Genomic DNA, 18,965 nt, shown 5'->3' on the forward strand with positions numbered 1-18,965 from the left:
TTATTAAATCAATGGCTATCCTTCCTTATTTGCTTCTTCTTCCAAATCTGCTTTTGTTCTTCTCCAGATTTTCTTTTGCAACTGATACCCTCCCCCAGTCCGAGTCTCTTCCTGACGGCCAGACCTTGGTTTCTGAAAATGAAATCTTTGAATTGGGTTTCTTCAGCCCTGATAGTTCCACAGACCGCTATGTTGGAATCTGGTACCGCAAAATTCCAGGTCGAACTGTTGTTTGGGTTGCCAACCGTGGCAGACCCATCAAAAACAACTTTGGCATGTTGAGAATAAACACAGAGGGACACCTTGTGCTTCTTGGCCAAAATGAGATAGTTGTTTGGTCAGGAAATTCCACCACAAAGGCCTCGAGTCCAATTGTGCAGCTTTTAGGCTCGGGAAACTTGGTTCTAAGAGATGGGAAAGATCGAAAGCTCCAAAACTACTTGTGGCAAAGCTTCGACTATCCTTCTGATACATATTTGCCAGGAATGAAGTTTGGATGGGATCTGAGAACAGGTCTTAACCGACGTTTTACAGCATGGAAGAATTGGGATGACCCTTCCTTTGGAGGCCTTTCATATGAACTTGTACTACACAATCATCCTGAAGAAGTAGCTTGGCAGGGCACAACAGAGTATGCAAGGAGCGGTCCTTGGAATGGTGTCCGGTTCAGTGGCCTTTGTCATGCGACGAGCAACCCACTTTATGAAGTAAAGTTTGTATGGAATAAAGATGAGGTTTATTCAGCTTATAACATGAAAAATGAGTCACTGATTACAAGAGTTGTCTTGAACCAGACATTATACTCAGTGCTGGACATGATGTGGATTGAAGAAGATCAAAGGTGGACTATTTTCAGTTATATACCAATTGATAACTGCGATAGATATAGCCGTTGTGGCCCGAATGGAAACTGCGTTGAGGGCGAGACACCAATTTGTCAGTGCTTGACAGGCTTTTTTGCAAAATCACCCAAGAAATGGAATGCAATGGACTGGTCTCAAGGATGTGTCCGCAATAGATCATGGAGTTGCAAGGACAAAAACAGGGATTATTTTGTCAAATTTAGTGGGTTCAAATTGCCAGATACTAAATATTCTTGGGTCAATGCAAGTATGACACTTGTGGAATGCAAAGCCAAATGCTGGGAAAATTGTTCTTGCAATGCTTATGCTAATTTAGATGTCAGGGGAGGAGGAAGTGGTTGTGCTATGTGGTTCGGTGATTTGATTGATATAAGGCAGAATTCCTTTGGTGACCAGGATTTATATATTCGCCTTGCCTCTCCAGAAACAGGTGAGGCCTTTTAGTGATCAGTTTTCAATCATCTCTTGGTTCCTTTAACGACCTCAACTTTTTGTCTGTTAACTCTTACTTCATTTTGCTGTGAAGCTGAACAGGATGAAGCTAATGGAAATAAGACAATGGTGATTACTGTGCCAATAACTACTGTATTGGCTATTATGATGCTTTTCACTTTGTTCTACATTTACAAGCGCAGAAGAAACTCTATAGGTAAGCATTCCCCTTGCAATCGCCTTCACTTTTCTCCCACTTTTCCCATCTTCTTGTGATACTTGGAGTATAATTGAACATGGTTGAGCTTGTGCCGATTTGTTTCCCAACGAAAGGAACGATTTCCCTTCCTTGTTTTTTTCTTTGACTATTTTTCTCACCCAGTTTAGGGAAGTGTACCAAGTAACAACGACAAAGGCTCCTAAGGAAATATGGAGCTACATATAAATTATAGCCAATGCTACCTGTAGTTGTTTTTTATTTATATATTACATTTAATGTACAAAATTGAACAAAGAAAACCTTGCTAACAGCAAACAATGAAGAAGGATCTGACGGAAATATGGAGCTAAAAACCTTGATAGCAATAAACAATGAAGAAGATTATGAAGGAAATGTGGAGCAACGCATCTATGACCTTGCAGTAATAGCTAATGCTACTAATAACTTCTCATCAGACAACAAGCTTGGCCAAGGTGGTTTTGGTCCTGTATACAAGGTAAGTATGCAATCAACTTTTATTAAGAGTGAAAGTTTACAATTATTCTTGCTTATTTATGATGTTACATATTCAGAATCGTTTATATGAGGTAAAAATGGCAGGGTATACTGGTAGACGGACAAGAGATTGCGGTCAAACGGCTTTCACAAAGTTCTTGCCAAGGTCTGCATGAGTTTAAGAATGAAGTCAAATTGTGTGCCAAACTTCAGCACCGTAATCTTGTCAAGGTTCTTGGTTGTTGCATTCAAGGAGAAGAGAAAATGCTCATATATGAATATATGCCCAACAAGAGCTTAGATTCATTTATTTTTGGTTTGTATGGCTAAAGAACTATCAATTGGCTGACTTATATCCTTTTCTTTTATTTCTCCCTGGGTAATGATGAGTATCATTACATTAAAAAATTTGTAGGTTCTGAAAGTAAACATCTTGATTGGTCTAAGCGTTTTCACATTATCCACGGAATTGCTCGGGGACTTATGTATCTTCATCAAGATTCCAGATTAAAAATCATCCATAGAGACCTCAAAGCAAGCAATATATTATTGGATAGTAAATTAAATCCAAAAATATCAGATTTTGGTTTGGCAAGAATATTTGGAGGAGATCAAATTGAAGATAACACAAGAAAAATAGTTGGTACATAGTAAGTGTGTTTTATGATATTTTTACTTAGAATATATGCACATTAATTGGATATGATAATAATTTCTTTATAATGTATAATAGTGGTTATATGGCTCCTGAATATGCCATTCATGGGCAATTCTCCGTCAAATCCGATGTGTTCAGTTTTGGAGTATTGTTGTTAGAAATAGTGAGCGGCATGAAAAACAGGGGGCCCGTTTTGCCAAGTCAAAGCGTTAATCTTATCGGACATGTTAGTACCAATGAGCCTAACTTTTCTATTTTCTTTACTGAAATTGGTAACTAATTCAATGTTTTGAATTGTTGTAGGCATGGAGGTTGTGGAAGCAGGGAATCCCACTAAATTTTGCCGATGAATGTTTGGAGAAGTCTTGCGTTAAATTAGAAGTATTGCGATGCATCCACATCGGTCTTCTTTGTTTGCAATGCCATGCTGATGACAGGCCAAACATGTCATCTGTGGTTATCATGTTGAGTAGTGAGGGTGTCTTGCCTGAGCCCAAAGAACCTGGTTTTCTCTTAGAACACGTTCCAGTTAGGGAAGCATCTCCTAACAATCATACAGCTCTTTCAAATAATGAAGTATCTCTCACTTTGTTAGAAGCGAGGTGAAGTCAATTTTGCTTATTGATTTTGGTCCATTAATGGGCATAGTTTTAAAAGATAAGGTTGTCTATTTGCAATAATGCAAGACGATGCTGATTCTAAACTGCTCTCTTATTTTGGGAATTATGCTTGAGTTCAAATGAAAACAATTTCTTTTTCAATTGTGTTTCGCCCAATAAAAAAAAACAATTCCAACAGACATATTTACCCCAGCATATATATTTACCCCAACATTTTTTTGATATTTTCATTTTTGTCCTTTGCGACATAGTTCACTTGTATTCTCAACTGTCCCCTAGCTGCATCGATGACCTCTACTCAAATGCAATAATCTAATACTCCTCCGATCCTTAATATAGGATTCAATTTTTGAGTTAATTTTAGTCTTAAATATAAGACCTATTTCTCATATTTATTAATTTTTTCTACCCCTATGGATACTCTCTCAACTATAATCAATTAAAAGAGGGAGAGGGGATATTAAGAAAGATGATTAAGATGTTTTATAAAACACGTGTTGCTTTTCTTATAATTAACTAACTTATTTAACTTTTTTAATCTAATCAAATTAGTTAAATGAGTTTTATATTAAGGACCGGTCTTTTTAATATATATATAATGAATAATACTATGTGATTTTCAAGTAAGTTTAAGGAAAATGTTGAATTTTCTAAAATAAAATGAGGATTAATCACAATATAACAATTTTATTTTTTCCTATGAAAAGAGAGGCAATAAACGTATAAAATGATAAAGGATATAATATTTTCATTTTGAGGTGAGGACGAGATCGCACCATTCAAGTCCTTTTCTATGGGTCTGGAGAAATTTACAATCAATAAGATTTTCCTGATCCTCCTCTCATGAAAAGGAAGAATGTGAAAATTTTTTCATTGTCTAAACTAAAGATGATAATATTAAAATCCCTCCCATTTATTTCTCGTCCCCACCCTACTCCGTAGCATTATTCTCTTGTCGACTTAATTATTTTGTCGACCATACTAAAAGGGAAAAAAAGACGAAGGCGGAAAAAGGTGGTTGACTAGTTGTCTTCTCGTGTACGTTGGCTGAACAGTCGCCTTCACTAACAGAGGATTTGATTTGCAATCTCTTAATGCAGTTAATGACACGATGACCGAAGTTTATATTTGATAGCAACTTTTTTTTTTTTCATATATATACTCTTCTTTCCGTGCTTAATATAAGGCATAATTAGAGAGTTAATATTGATTTTAAATATAAGACTTGTGTTATATAATTATTAATTTTTTTTCAAATTAACTCTATTGATATTCCCTCAATAATAATTAAATAAGAGAGAAAGGAAGAAAAATTAAAAAGATATTTGGGTGTTTTGAAAAAAAACATATCATATTAATTAATTTAATTAACATTTTTAATATACTCAAATTAAGTAATTAAATCTTATATTAAGTACCGAAGAGTATAATATATATATAAAACTCATTTTAAAAGCTGACCGTCAACAACCCATGTGCGGACTGAAGACTAATCAAATTAAACCATAAGACGAGTGAAAATATAAAAATATTAAAAAAGTACTTTTAGGCAAGCGAAGATAAAACTCCTATCACATATTTAAATTCCTCTAAAAGACACTATAAAATCCTAATAAATAAATAGAATATGGAATTACTATTGTCTTCTATACTAGAATTTATTATTATGTATTTGTTTGCTTATGAATTTTTTTATCATTACATTCTTTTCTCGTAATAATTTCCCTCTCCTTTTTTTGGTTCCTACATAGTCCCAAAATCTTTATTGAATTTGCCATTGAAACTCGAAAGTTTGAAACCCTTACAACTTCAACAATAAGAGCGTATTTTATTGATGATTAATTCATGATCATTTGAGCCTGTCAAAACTTTTATACTATGTATATGGATATTAATAAATTGATATAAGTTTTTCCTTAATAAATATTCAATTAGTTTTTTATTTAATATAAAATTTTAATATCAACATTAAAAACAAACATTTGATTACAATCAACTCCAGTCTAAGTATATGATTAATTTCGAATAGTATTTTGACATGCTAAATGATCAGTTCAATTGTAAAAATACTAACTAAAGAAACTTTTAACCTAACTCCTTTTTGACGTACAAAAGAAGGAAGAAAAACGTAAAAGCAAAACCCAAACTAACTCAAGCTCACAAAAATCTAATTAATTAGTTTTTTTAACAAAAATTTGAAGCAGGGCTTTGATTTAACCCAAACTAAAAATAAAGCGCTGGAACAGTTCTTCTTCGGTTTCCAAATCTCATTTTATTGATTTATATGGAGCCCACTGTTATTGGGGCACGTTTGACGGGCCAAGTAGCTGGTGGTAAAAGAATGTGGTGAGTCCATTAGATGTAAGTGGTAAGGAGTTAATCCTTCATAATATGACAAACCAAAGTTCGAATTCCAATTAGGAGAGATGTCCAAATTTATTATCCAACACTACCTTGAATATGATTACTTCTTATAGAAGAATACCTATATTTTAGTAAAAAAGAAAAAAGTGGTAAAATGGACTCTTTGGAGCCCACTATTATTCCGCCAACCAGCTCGAATTCGAAAACGGAGAAGCCTTGTGTGAATGGGCCTTTTACCGTCTTCATTACAATTATCGGGTTCTACTCTTCTTCCTCCGCGTTCCTAGTTGCAAAGTTCAGCATCCTGCTGCAAATTCTCTTAGTTTGCATTCTTTAGCAGGTGACGTCCTAATGTTTCGAGATTCTTCATCTGACTTAGAGCCTCGAGCAAGAAAGAATTTGCAGCAGGAAAGGTTGAAGGATGAAGATAATAAACCTCCTTATCAGTAAGCCTCTCCTTTGACCATCTTTTTTCTGTGCGCTGATTACTTCACTAGAGTGGCTTATGAAGCCAATGCGAAGTTGTCCATTATTTGGGAGCCTCCGGCATTTTGTTTATAGATCAATTTCAGCTCGACTTAGGTTGTTTTCTTCATGACTCTGGTCCTGTTCAGTGATTTGATATTGCATCTTTTGTTTTATTTTCAAGCATGATGCTTGCTTCTGTATTAAAAAAATAATTTATTTGCGTGTACTAAATAAAGCTTAATATTTTCATTCAAGTTTAACTTTTACAATGTGAATTTAATTTGTTCCATTATTGGGAGATGAATCGTAAACGGGTTTCATCCTTCGTTTCTTCGTGGCATGCTTGCTGTTAACAACCACGTTTATTTTCCCTTTTCCTCTGCAACTAATGGCTGATTCTATTTTGGCACGACCCAGTCTCATGCACTCCTTCCTATACCATGCTGATCATGGGCCAAACATGACATCTGTGGTTATAAAGTTGAGTAGTGAGGGTGTTTTGTCTAAGTCCAAAGAACCTGATTTTCTCGTAGAACACATTCTAGTTAGGGAAGAATTTCCCAGCAATCATATAGCTCTTTCAAAGAATGAAGTATCTATCACTTTGTTAGAAGCCAGGTGAAGTCAATTTTGCTTATTGATTTTGGGCCACTAATGGGCATAGTTTTAAAAGATAAGATTGTCTATTTGCAATAATACAAGACGATGATGATTCTAAACTGCTCTCTTATTTTGGGGATTATGCTTGAGTTTAAATAAAAACAATTTCTTTTTCAATTGTGTTTCACCCTATTAAAAAAATATAGTACAACAAATATATTTAACCCATCATATTTTTATATTTTCATTTTTGTCCTTCGCGACTTAACTCATTTGTCTTTTATCGGCGTCGATGACCTCTACTCAAATGCAATAATCTAATACCTTTTTAATATACATAACATATGTATATAATAAATAATACTATGTGATTTTCAAATAAGTTTAATGAAAATGTCGAATTTTCTAAAATAAAATAAGGATTAATGACAGTATAACTATTTTATTTTTTTCCTATAAAAAGAGAGGGAATAAACATATGAAATGATAAAGGATATAATATTTTCATTTTGGGGTGAGAACGAGATCGCACCATTCCAGCCTTTTTTTATGGGTAAGGAGAAATTTGCAATCAATAAGATTTTCCTGATCCTCCTCTTACGGAAAGGAAGAATGTGAAAAAAATTTCACTTTCTAAACTAAATATGATAATATTAAAATTCCTCCCATTTATTTCCTTTCTCTACTCTGCATTATTTTCTTGTCAGTAAATTATTTTGTCAGCCACACTAGAAGAAGAAAAAAAGACGAAGGCGGAAAATGGTAGTTGTCTTCTCGTGTACGTTGGGTGAACAGTCGCCTTCACTAACGGAGGATTTGAATTGCAATCTCTTAACGTAGCTAATGACATGATGACCAAAGTTTATATTTGATAGCAATTTTTTTTTTAATCTTTGTGTGCAAAATCTTCCTGATGATAGACCAAACATGGCATCTGTGGCTGTAATGTTAAGTGGTGAGGGGGATTTGCCACAACCTAAAGAACCTAGTTTCCTCTTAGAAACAATTCCATACATAAAACATGACAATCACAATTCAGCGTCAATAAATGAAATTTCTATCACCCTGTTAGTACTCACATAAAAAATATTGTTTTATTTACATGCAATATTTACAAATTTATGGCAATATTTGGGACACGTGTGATCCGGGTAATAGCCTTTGTAGAGGGTGTCTATTATAACGCTTAATTGTCAACTCTGTTGGCTCTTGGACCTGTTGGTCTTTCACAGTGAAAGGATAAAAAGCAGTGTATAGTAGGATCGCCTCTTTGTCTGCACAAGACGAATTGGCATATCCAGATTTTGATACTCTTAAATTATACTTCTCCGCCATAGGACTTAATTTTTGAGTTGGTTTTGGTTCTAAATATAAGACAAATTTCTCATATTTATCAATTTTTTCTAAATGACCCCTATAGATACTCCCTCAACCATAATCAAATAAAAGAAGAAGAAGAGGTATTAAGAAAGATGATTATGGTGTTTTAAGAAAAATGTGTCACATTTCTTATAATTAACTAACTTATCTAATTTCCACTATAAAAAAAAACAGCTAATTTCAAAGAAATTAGTGACAGAATAATTTCCGTCGCTAATTTCTGACAGATTACCCATAAAAATTCTGTTGCTAAACTTAGCCACGGAATTAGTGACGGAATCCGCCGCTAATTAGCTACGGAATTTTTTCTGTCAGAAAATTTCGTGGCTAATTCCGTGACTAAACTTTTATAATTAAAATTAGTCACGAAATTTTTTCTGTCGAAAAATTTCGTGGCTAATTCCGTGGCTAAACTTTTATAATTACAATTTGCGACAAAATACTTTTCCGTGGCTAATTCTGTGGCTAAAATATAATATTTAATCTAATATAATATAAATATATAATTAAATTATATATCTTATGAATATTAAATAAAAGAATTAAATTTAAAAAATATATTTATGAAAAGATTATTTACTATTTAAAATTCAAAATTAGTGTTATTTGAAATTAATATTATATTTAAAATAATTTTTTTAAAAAAATAAATAGTAAAACAAATATCTAAAAATTATTTTGTTACAAAAATAGTTATGATTAAAATTATCATATAGCTTATTTTTAGTTTCTAATAATATATATGTGTATATATAATTATTTGTGTAAGAGAATATTATATATATATTTAATTTAGCATAATAAGTCAGTAAGTTCATTACAGCTTAACTAGTGAAGTCGTGCGCGTGCACAAATGAGGTCTTTGGTTCGAGTTGTGGAGAAGTCACTTTGAGGAGAAATTATATGGTGAAAACATGTGGCAATACAAGGTGGCATGTGAGATATGAACACGTGGCAGCAGAAATGAGGTGACAAGGACATGTGGAGATGAGATCGTGACACGTGGCGGAGAAGGTGAGGTGGCAGCGACATGCGGAGTTGAGGTGGTGACATGTGGCGGCCAAGGTGAGATGGCATTTTAATTTTTTCAAAAAAATATATTAGCGACAGAATTGAAATTCCGTCGGTAATTATCGACAGAATTGAAATTTTGTCAGTAATCCAATTAGTGACGAAAAAATTAGCGACCAAACCAATTCCATCGCTAATTCCGTTGGTAATATGATTTCATCGCTAGTCGGTCACTAATCCGTCGCTAATTTCGTCGCTAAATAAAAATTCCGTTGGTAAATTTCGTCGCTAATTAGATGTTTTTTGGCAATGTTCCTTAAGCTAATCAAATTAGTTAAATGGGTCTTATATTAAAGATCAGAAGAGTACAACCTTTAATTCTTAGTATAAAAGTTAGTTGGAGATTCTTTTAGTCTTAAATATAAGATTCCATTCTATTTTGTTTCTAATGTTTATTCATTTTGCCCCTAAGTAATTCCTATGATAATTAAACACTTAATGGGTTTCTATGAAGGATGGTTCCAATGCATATGATTACAAGAGTATTTTAGGAAAGAAAACATCCATTTATTATAAATAACTAACTCAGCTAATCTCCTTCAAAAATTAGTTATCTACTCATTTGATCTTATTTATAAGTCACTTCCAACATGTTTCATATAGATCAGGGAAAACCTTAAACTTCATTATCTCTCATTTAAAATTCAACAATTTTTCAACTTTATCCTTATTAAATACTTTATTACACTTCATGTAAATAAAATAACATAATAATAAATTAAGGGTAAAATTGTATATCCATACAAAAAGTTTTCTCAATGCTCTATTAATAGGATCAAAAAATATCTTCTCTCTTTATCTTATAAATAAGACTAGAATAGTAACTCTTATATTAACTATAAGAGATAGTGCTATATTTAAATCATGAGCACCATTAATACTGGTCTCAATCATCGCTTCACATCATGCCGCAATTGGGGCAACCCTTGTTTCGCAGACTTCACCCTTCGCAGGAGAGCTTGCCCTCGGCAATGATCCTGGGTTAGTATATATATCGCCAAAACCCAATAGAGTATACAAGGAGTGGCACTTGTTTTGGTGAATTCATATTCGTTGCGGCCCAGATGGAAACTCTGCTCCGGGTGAGACAACAACATGGCGGCGCTTGATAGGATTTTTGCCTAAATCACCCGAAAAGTGGAACGCAGTGAACTGGGGCTGAAGATGTGGGAGCAATAAATCTTTTAGTTGCAGGGGAAAAAAAACAAGGATTTACCAACGGTAGTTGTCTCTAATAAAAAGAGATTAATTTATCACAATATGATGAATTAGAAGTTAGAATTTTCGTTACTTTTAGTATCCAATAATACTTCAAAACAAAAAACTAATATTACCCCTCTTGCTTTAATGGGAAAAAAAACATGGAGAAAAAAAATGAGTAAATACTGCAATGACTGAAACATCTTTACCCTTATGTCAAAATATATCATGTTTAAAATTAAAATAAATATTATAATAGAATAATTACATCAACATTATTATCATTAAATACTTTAAAGGGAATCTCAAATGGATACTTAAATAAGCAAAATCTTAGTTTAGATATAGATGATTAAATTGGGATTGGCAAATTTACTGAAATAATAATATTGTTCTTTATTTTTTTTCCTTAAAAAAATACTAAGCATCCTCACTAGCAATCGAAGCTACAATGATGGTGGATGCAGCAGGAGTTTAGGTGGGCCGCTATCATTGGAGCTCTGACAGCCGCTTGACGACTAGTCGTTGAAGCTGTGGCGGTTGACAACTTGTTTTTTTTTTTTCCTTTCACAACTTCAATAATGCGGTTAACAAATTCTTTAATGCTTTTAACAAGTCCGATATAGTAGTTATTAATAGGATTTTTAGAAAATTCAAAAAGTGACATTTTTACGATTTCAGTGACACGATTAACAAGTTTTGTAATCTTATTACCAAGTTCAATATAATAGATAATAACAGCTTTTTTAAAAAATTTAAAAAGTGACATTTAAAATTTCATTAACTAGGTTAACAAATTATATAACAATATTAATAACTTTCATAATGCCATTAACAACCCTAACAATAAGTCATATAGTGATATCAATAACTCTCATAACCATAGTGACTGTTGAATAAATAGAAAATTTTTGATGTACAATCTTCATAGGGAGCTAATATTAAAAACATCAATTTTCATAAGAAAATTTGGTTAATGGTGTTATGAGAGTTGTAAATATCGTTATATGATTTATTAATCGTGTTATTAAAGTTGTAAAAATACCATTTTTTGAATTTTTTAAAAAACCTGTTATTAATTGCTATATTAAACTTGTTAATAGCATTATAGAAGTTGTTAACTGCATTCCTAAAATTGTAAAAATTTTCCTTTTTGAATTTTTTGAAAAATCTATTATTAACTGTTATACCAAACTTGTTAATCGCATTACTAAAATTATAAAAATCTTTTAAAAAAAAAGTAGTCCCGAGTTGCTAGAGCTTAGGGCAATCTGTCATCAGCCAGTTGCCAGAACTCCAGTGAAGGCAGTCCACCTAAACTCCATAGTTGCCGCAAGCACTAGAGCTCCAGCAACTGGCTAGCCAGTGAGGGTGCTTAGCTATATGTTTTGAAAAATAGAGAGCAATATGGTCATTTCAACAAATTTGTAAATTTCAATTAGTCATTTATACTTAAGCTAAAATTTTGCTTTTCTAAGTTACTATTTGGGGATTTTAAAATTTTAAAATCATTTTTCTGTCATTTTTCCTAATTTTTAAAACTACATCATTTGATAAAGATATATTTTTATATTATTATATATTAAAACCAAATAATTTAGCAATAGAATATTATTTTTCAATATAAAAATAAAAATGGATAAGTTTTAAAGTTAAATGTAATAAAAAGAAACAAATGAATTATTTATTATTTACTATTAATTACATGTAAAGAAAGTAATATAAAAAAGGGTTAATACAGACTTTGGTCTCTCAAATTTGTTTTTATTTTGGTTTTAATTTCTCAAGTTTTAAATCATAGATTTTGATTCTTCCAGTTTTTTTTTTTAATAATATTGATTCTTATAATCCAATAAAAACTCGTATCATTTTAACAATTAAGAAAATAAAACTTTTGATTTAAAACTTGAGGAAATGAAAATTAAGAACAAAGATTATATTAACCCCATGAAAAAAAATGAAAGGAATGAAATGAAAAGGAACGCTTGTAAGCCGAGTTAAACCTAAAGTTTCATTCATAAAACGGCGCGGAACAAGTGATTATAATCTCACCTTTGACGCGTAATGGAGTTAAATGGGTTTTATTCTTCAATTCTTCCTGCTATGCTCGCTATTACCGAACAACGTTCATTTTACCCTCTATTTTCCTTTGCAACTAATGGCTCATTCTATTACGGCGTTACCCAGTATCATCCACTTCATCCCTGGAGGGAACTTAATTGGGTTCGGAAGATTGAAGCTTGGAACTTGGTTTCTCCAACCACTAATTTCCACTAACTGAAGCAGCGAAATCTGGTACAAAGGTCTTTCTTAATTTGCTTCAGTTTATACCATTTCGGTGTCCATTTTATGTTTGAGTCTCATTCTAGTTCCAGACTAAGGGTTGTGTTGGATGACTTCAAACCGTGGTTTGGAAAAGTGATTCTGGAGAATAGATTCTGTGGAGAATAGATTCTGTGGAGAATAGATTCTGAGAAAAAGTGATTCTGAGAAGTGAGAGTGTTTGGATAGTTATTACCAGAAGTGCTTTTGACATGTGGAAATGACCAAAAAGGGTATAAGTTAATATGATAATTATATAAGGGATAGATTTTATGATTTATTTTGATTTGAAAAAATTAAATTGTTAATGAAATAATTTTTACTAACATAATTAATAATATATAAGATAATATAATTAATACATAATTAATATGTGTACATATATTTATAAAACATAATATTAAATGTTTATAGAAAAATGATTTTTTTTAGAACAGAAAAATATTAATTTTGTTTAAAGATTGTAAACGTGAAATCCCATAACATTTTTCATAACTACTTTTTGTAATAACATACTACATGTATAATAACCTCTGATGTTTAATACAATTAATTAATTAATTGTCACCACACATATATATTCATAAAATATAAGAGTGAAAAATATTTTTAGAGAAGATGAATTATTTTGTTGCAAAATAGAATAAACACGTCTTAAAATAATTTATTAATTATTCAAGTAAGTAATAATTAGCTTGAGAATATAAGGCATAATATTAATAAGAGAAATATAAATAAAGAAGTGTCATAATCATTAAGATGATGCATCGATACAAAGCATTTGTAATAGGTTTTGTTTTTAACTACATATTACAATCTATGATAAAAGGAAATAAATAAGACATGACTACTATCCTCGTATTGAATTAACAAGTTCGTCTCTTATGCTGTCACGAACCTGAGCCATGTAAGATGAAGATTGAATTGATGAATGTATACGTGAAAATCTAACCCCATCATCATCTTCTGCATAAGTACCTTCTTCTTCCAACTGAACGAATCCAGGATCAGTAATAGATGTCGTTCTAATAAAATTATGTATAGCCATCGTTGCACAAACGATTTTAACTTGTGTTTCAAAATCATAAGATGGCATGTTTTGTAAGATTGCGAACTTTTTTTTCCAAACTCCGAAAGTTCTTTCAATTGTACTCCTTAAACTTGAATGGAAATAATTAAAGATTTCATTGTCATTTTCAAACCCAGATGTCCTTCGAAAATCAGGCAAATGGTAACGCTCCCGTCTGTATGGGCCGAGATATCCATTCGGTGTTGGGTATCCAGCATCCACCAAATAATATTTTCCTATATAAAAAATGAAATTATTGTAAATTATGTTTCTATTGTTAAGCTAAATATAAAAAAAATATAGGAAATAAAAAAATACCTTCAGGTGGATGGGGAAAGTTCATTGAAGGAGTTGTGAGGGCATGATCAAATATCCGAGCATCATGTGCGCTACCTTCCCATCCGGCCAAGACAAAAGTAAAACACATGTCCCAATCACAAACCGCCATGACATTTTGTGACACTGTTCCTTTCCTAGAGATAAATTTAGTTTGATCTGTTGCACTGACAACGCAGGAAACATGTGTGCCATCAATTGCTCCAATAGCATGTTTAAAAAAAGGCCAGTATTTACCAAACCGAATTTTTGTATGAACATGCCGGAATGTTGGATCTTTTGGTTTGATATTAGACATGGCAAGTCTACAGCATGCCATTAGGACATTATGAAAATGTCTGCTAATTGTCTCCCCTGAATGTTGAAATCTTTCTTGCTGCATTCTGCTACTAAGTGCATGCCCAACGGTATGTAAAAACATTGCAACTGATTCATGTATCCCTATATTTTTAGTTTCTTTTAGACCATGTTGTTGCAATTGTTCCACCAGACTTAAGAACACATCCCGTTCCATCCTAAACATGTTATAACAACGACTGGAGTTGCCATCTAAAACATCCCTTACCCATATGCAGCCTGTATAAGCACTTGTATGCCGAGGCTCCTTACACAAGTTCAAAGTAGCGTATGCACCAACCAATGCTGCAACTTTGTTAACTCTTTTTTTCCGTCCCTTAGCATGCTCTTCCACATGTTTAATTTCATCATCCATATTCGTTTTATCCTGTGCACATACACATAAAGTTTAGAATTCCTACGTAGAAATTACGAAACATTTATAAAAGTTACAGAGTTGTCTGATTCATATAACAATCCACTGGTCACATAAAACATACACATATGGAACTGTCTAATATAATAAACAAGTCATAAATCCCTAGTAAAATGCTCTAAAATGAGTAGAAGCTGTTCCTTCTGATCCTTCAGAGCTGCATACATTTCTCGTGCATCCTGCCGTTCCATAAGGAGTTGTGTGCACCGTCTAAAGAAATCAGGATCACTGACAACTTCAGGAACTGTTTTCAGGTGAGACAGGACTCCCCTAATTGAAACCTCATAAGCACGCGCTTCTTCTTCCAACCTTCTAGCTTCTGCTCGTGAAATGACCTCATTTCCACGCTCGGCCTCAGAAGTATTTGTTTCAGCAATCTTGCTAATTGCATCCGCTATTTTCATAGAGGGAGATGTGCGTTTCTTCTTGACTTCACTCTTCCTTCTGACCCCCAGTGAGCTACTAGGTCGACTCCTACCTCTGCTTGTACCCCCACCACTGGTATCCTGCCTCAATTCAGTGTTGCCTCCACTACCTCCACTATTATCATTGAAGTTCACTGTGTTAAATTCCCCACTTATACCAGTTGGTGCACCTAAAATTTCATCACTATCTCCGGACCCTTCTTCCAAATCTTCATTCGGTGTTCCTTCACTTGGAAGTGTCATGGAAGAAGGTGCCCATGCTTGTGGTCCAGTTGCAGCCACACTTCCAAATAGTTGAGTCAATTCATCCCTAAATTGAAGTCCTCTTTCTCTGAATTTTTCGTAGTTTGGAACTTCCTGCACATTAGACACCAATAATATCATAAAATATTCCAAAAACAGTAAATATACACAAAACATTAACAAGTAGAGAAAATGTAAAATCAAAAGGTTCAATAATTACCCTTATTTTTCTCTCCCACCAATCATCAGTTGCACTGACAGTATTCCTTTCAGTATCCCATCCCAATCCTGTCTCACGAAGCAGCCTATCCCATGTCTGCCACTCCTTTCGTAGGGAATCATATTTATTCTTAAATTGAGATTTTTCATACACTCTTCCAGTTTTGGCAGTAAAGTTATCACTAAGAATATCCCAAGCTTTCTTTGTTAAGCTAGTACCTTTTCTTTCCCCTTGTTGCACAAGTTCAATGCAGAGGTCAATAAACACTTTTGTGGTTCGTAGGTCCCAGGAAGCTTTCACCGTATTCTTACGCATTATGCTATAGCACAATTATAGCTCTTCAGTCATCACAGGTTGATCAACTCAAAATCAATTGAAATAACACAAGAAAATTGTAATTTTAAATGGCCAAAAAAAATACACCCTTCCTATTCGGAACTTCATTATCTATTTTTGTTTAAAAATACTAACTTTTAAAACGTCAAAACTAACTAAATAATTATATATATTTTTCCTTTTCTTAACTATTGTACAAAGATGATTGAAAGACAAAATAATAAGATAAATCATATTTGAACCATCATGCACCATAAATCATATTGTACTCAACTTTTACAACAACTGTGTATTACAAATAATTTTCGAAAAAATTCGTTCATGTGTGTAATTAATACAAATATTCATGATGAATGTAATTATTGATTTGTCAACTGAAAATATAAAACACCAGCAATATAAACCTCTAACCAAAATACAAATCACTTCTTTCAATATATACAGGATTTGAGTTGTGATTCTATTTGTCCTGGCTCTCAAAAATTGGCCATAAATTTATCAAAGTCATTAATACAATAATTCACGACAACACATTCCTGCCTCACATTCCAAAAATAAAAGCAATGTCCCAATATATTGTTCGACTTCACAGGCTTCTTCTGGGCGAATTTGGACAGGAAAAAGGGATCCCACGCCAAGCAACCAGAGCAAAACGAATTTGCATTTTATATACCCAGTGGAATTCAATTCGCAGGCTTTCTCGTCTCCAAAACAATATCACCAAATATATTCCCTGCCTCCAGAACCACATTTCGTTTCATACAAAAATCAAGCAATAAACCAGCAATCAAATTTTCGGTTTACCACAGGGAAAATACTGAAGCCAGCAATCAAATTTTTCGGTTTACCACAGGCAAAATACTGAAGCAAGCAATAATATCTCATTCCTTCGATCAACATGCCAGTCATCAACAATTTCAAAAGCAAAAGTGGGAGGAAAATACTGAAGCCAATCGTTCGGTTTAACAGGGAAAATACTGAAGCCAGCGAATTATTTTTTTTTTTCACCGGAGATAGCTTACCTGACCAACGGCGACCTCACCAACCCGAGGACGAGTTGCCACGATCGGGCCTTCCACTGAGCTTTGCCCCTATCGACTTCGATGCGGAGGTGCAGCACTCAGAACATGAGTGAAGATCGAAGGCCTGACTGGGCGAACTACCGAGGTAAGAGATCGGAGCAGGGCCGGCGAAAGAAGGGGGAAGAGCTCAGCTGATGAAGCTCAGAGACGAGCTGAGTGAAGATCGACGGCGAGCAGCGACGGCGAAGTGAAGATCGACGGTGAAGTGAAGATCGACGGTGGAATTCGGAGCAGCTCCACGAGAAGAGCGAACCGGCGAGTAGAGAAAGAGGCGAGCTTCCTCTGATGAAGGTGCGAGCAGAGCGAGCTTCCTCTGAGGATGAAGGCGCGAGCGAAGCGGATGGCGCGACGAAGCGAGAAGAGCCTGAGGATGAAGGCGCGAGCGAAGCGGATGGCGCGACGAGAAAGCGAGAAGAGCTGAGGATGAAGGAGCGGGCGAAGCGGATGAAGGAGCGGGCGAAGTGTCGGTCAGGGTATTTTGGGATCAGACGTTGCCTTCAATTATTAGAGCCAGGAAGCGAAAAATTTTGGCTTATGCTGAAACCATGGTTTCACCGGTGGAAACCATGGTTTCAGCCAGGACCACGGTTTGCAGCTGGAGCAGGCCTGTTTGGATGACTTCAGGAGCAAACCATGGTTTCAGCTTCCAAACCATGGTTTGCTTGGTCATCCAAACGCAGCCTAAGTTTTAGAGTTTAAATCCCCTTCATTACAATTCCAATTGATATTAGACTCCCTGCGACCTTGGGTTCAAATATTTGGCCGACAAAAACTTAATCAGGTGGATCAGAGGCAAGATGTTCTTAAAATTTTTTTAAAATAATAAGTGCTATCTATAGGCAGATAGGAAGCAGCCTGATTAGCCTTCGGAAAAGTAGTTGTTGGAATTGACTTGACACAAAAAAGGGGGCAAAAAAAAAAGAAGGCATTTCGCGAATTTTAACTTGTAGCATTTACGAAACGAAACCTTTTATTTTTCTTGCGACCTTTTACCATCTGAATTGTTTGGGCTTCAACGGAATAACAAACAAGATGGTGGTAGAAATGATTTAAAAAAACGGCAATTTCCTTTACATTAGGACAAGCAGAAACCAATTTGATGGCCGAAGTCAATAATGTTGAATCTTTCGTTCCGTGACCCTACTACAAGGATTTGATGGATCTCAGTACACATGCAAGGATCTGGTAGTTTGTTGACAAAAAGCATTACGTTGAATTTAAACTTTGGGTTTGGAATTCTGAATGCGATGTCAGAAAATCATTATCTTATTCTTGCGTTGAAAATTAAGTTCTCTTCCGTGCAGGGAAGAGAACATTTTTTTCTGACTTCAAGAGCACCAAGTCAACCTGCATAATTCTGCCTATTGGTGGGCTGCCCTTTCAACTTGTGCCAGGTCCGGATCACGGTTCTATATATTTTTCTTGTTGTAGACCAATTTATTAAATCAATGGCTATCCTTCCTTATTTGCTTCTTCTTCCAAATCTGCTTTTGTTCTTCTCCAGATTTTCTTTTGCAATTGATACCCTCACCCGGTTTGAGTCTCTTCCTGATGGCCAGACCTTGGTTTCTGAAAATGAAATCTTCGAAATGGGTTTCTTCAGCCCTGGTAGTTCCACAGACCGCTATGTTGGAATCTGGTACCACAACATCCCAGGTAGAACTGTTGTTTGGGTTGCCAACCGAGGCTGACCCCTCAAAAACAACTTTGGCATGTTGAGAATAAACACAGAGGGACATCTTGTGCTTCTTGGCCAAAACGAGACAGTTGTTTGGTCAGGAAATTCCAC

At 34.2% G+C, this 18,965-nt stretch overlaps 1 protein-coding gene and 2 pseudogenes across 1 annotated transcript; all 3 read left to right on the forward strand.

Annotated features, from left to right (window-relative positions):
- Positions 1 to 18,965, forward strand: part of LOC114762322 (G-type lectin S-receptor-like serine/threonine-protein kinase At4g27290) — a 21,974-nt pseudogene continuing 3,009 nt past the window's right edge.
- On the forward strand, positions 2,670 to 3,391 carry LOC114762323 (cysteine-rich receptor-like protein kinase 7). The gene is made up of 2 exons (XM_028951790.1): positions 2,670 to 2,894; positions 2,972 to 3,391. Exons 1-2 carry the CDS (start codon positions 2,733 to 2,735, stop codon positions 3,272 to 3,274), a joined length of 465 nt encoding a protein of 154 aa, XP_028807623.1. The 5' UTR covers positions 2,670 to 2,732; the 3' UTR covers positions 3,275 to 3,391.
- The window catches only part of LOC114762330 (G-type lectin S-receptor-like serine/threonine-protein kinase At4g27290), a 15,889-nt pseudogene continuing 9,514 nt past the window's right edge, over positions 12,591 to 18,965 (forward strand).

The sequence above is a fragment of the Neltuma alba genome, unplaced genomic scaffold (assembly GCF_004799145.2).
Source record: "Neltuma alba isolate B1F8T4 unplaced genomic scaffold, ASM479914v2 tig00011210_pilon, whole genome shotgun sequence".
NCBI lineage: Eukaryota > Viridiplantae > Streptophyta > Magnoliopsida > Fabales > Fabaceae > Neltuma > Neltuma alba.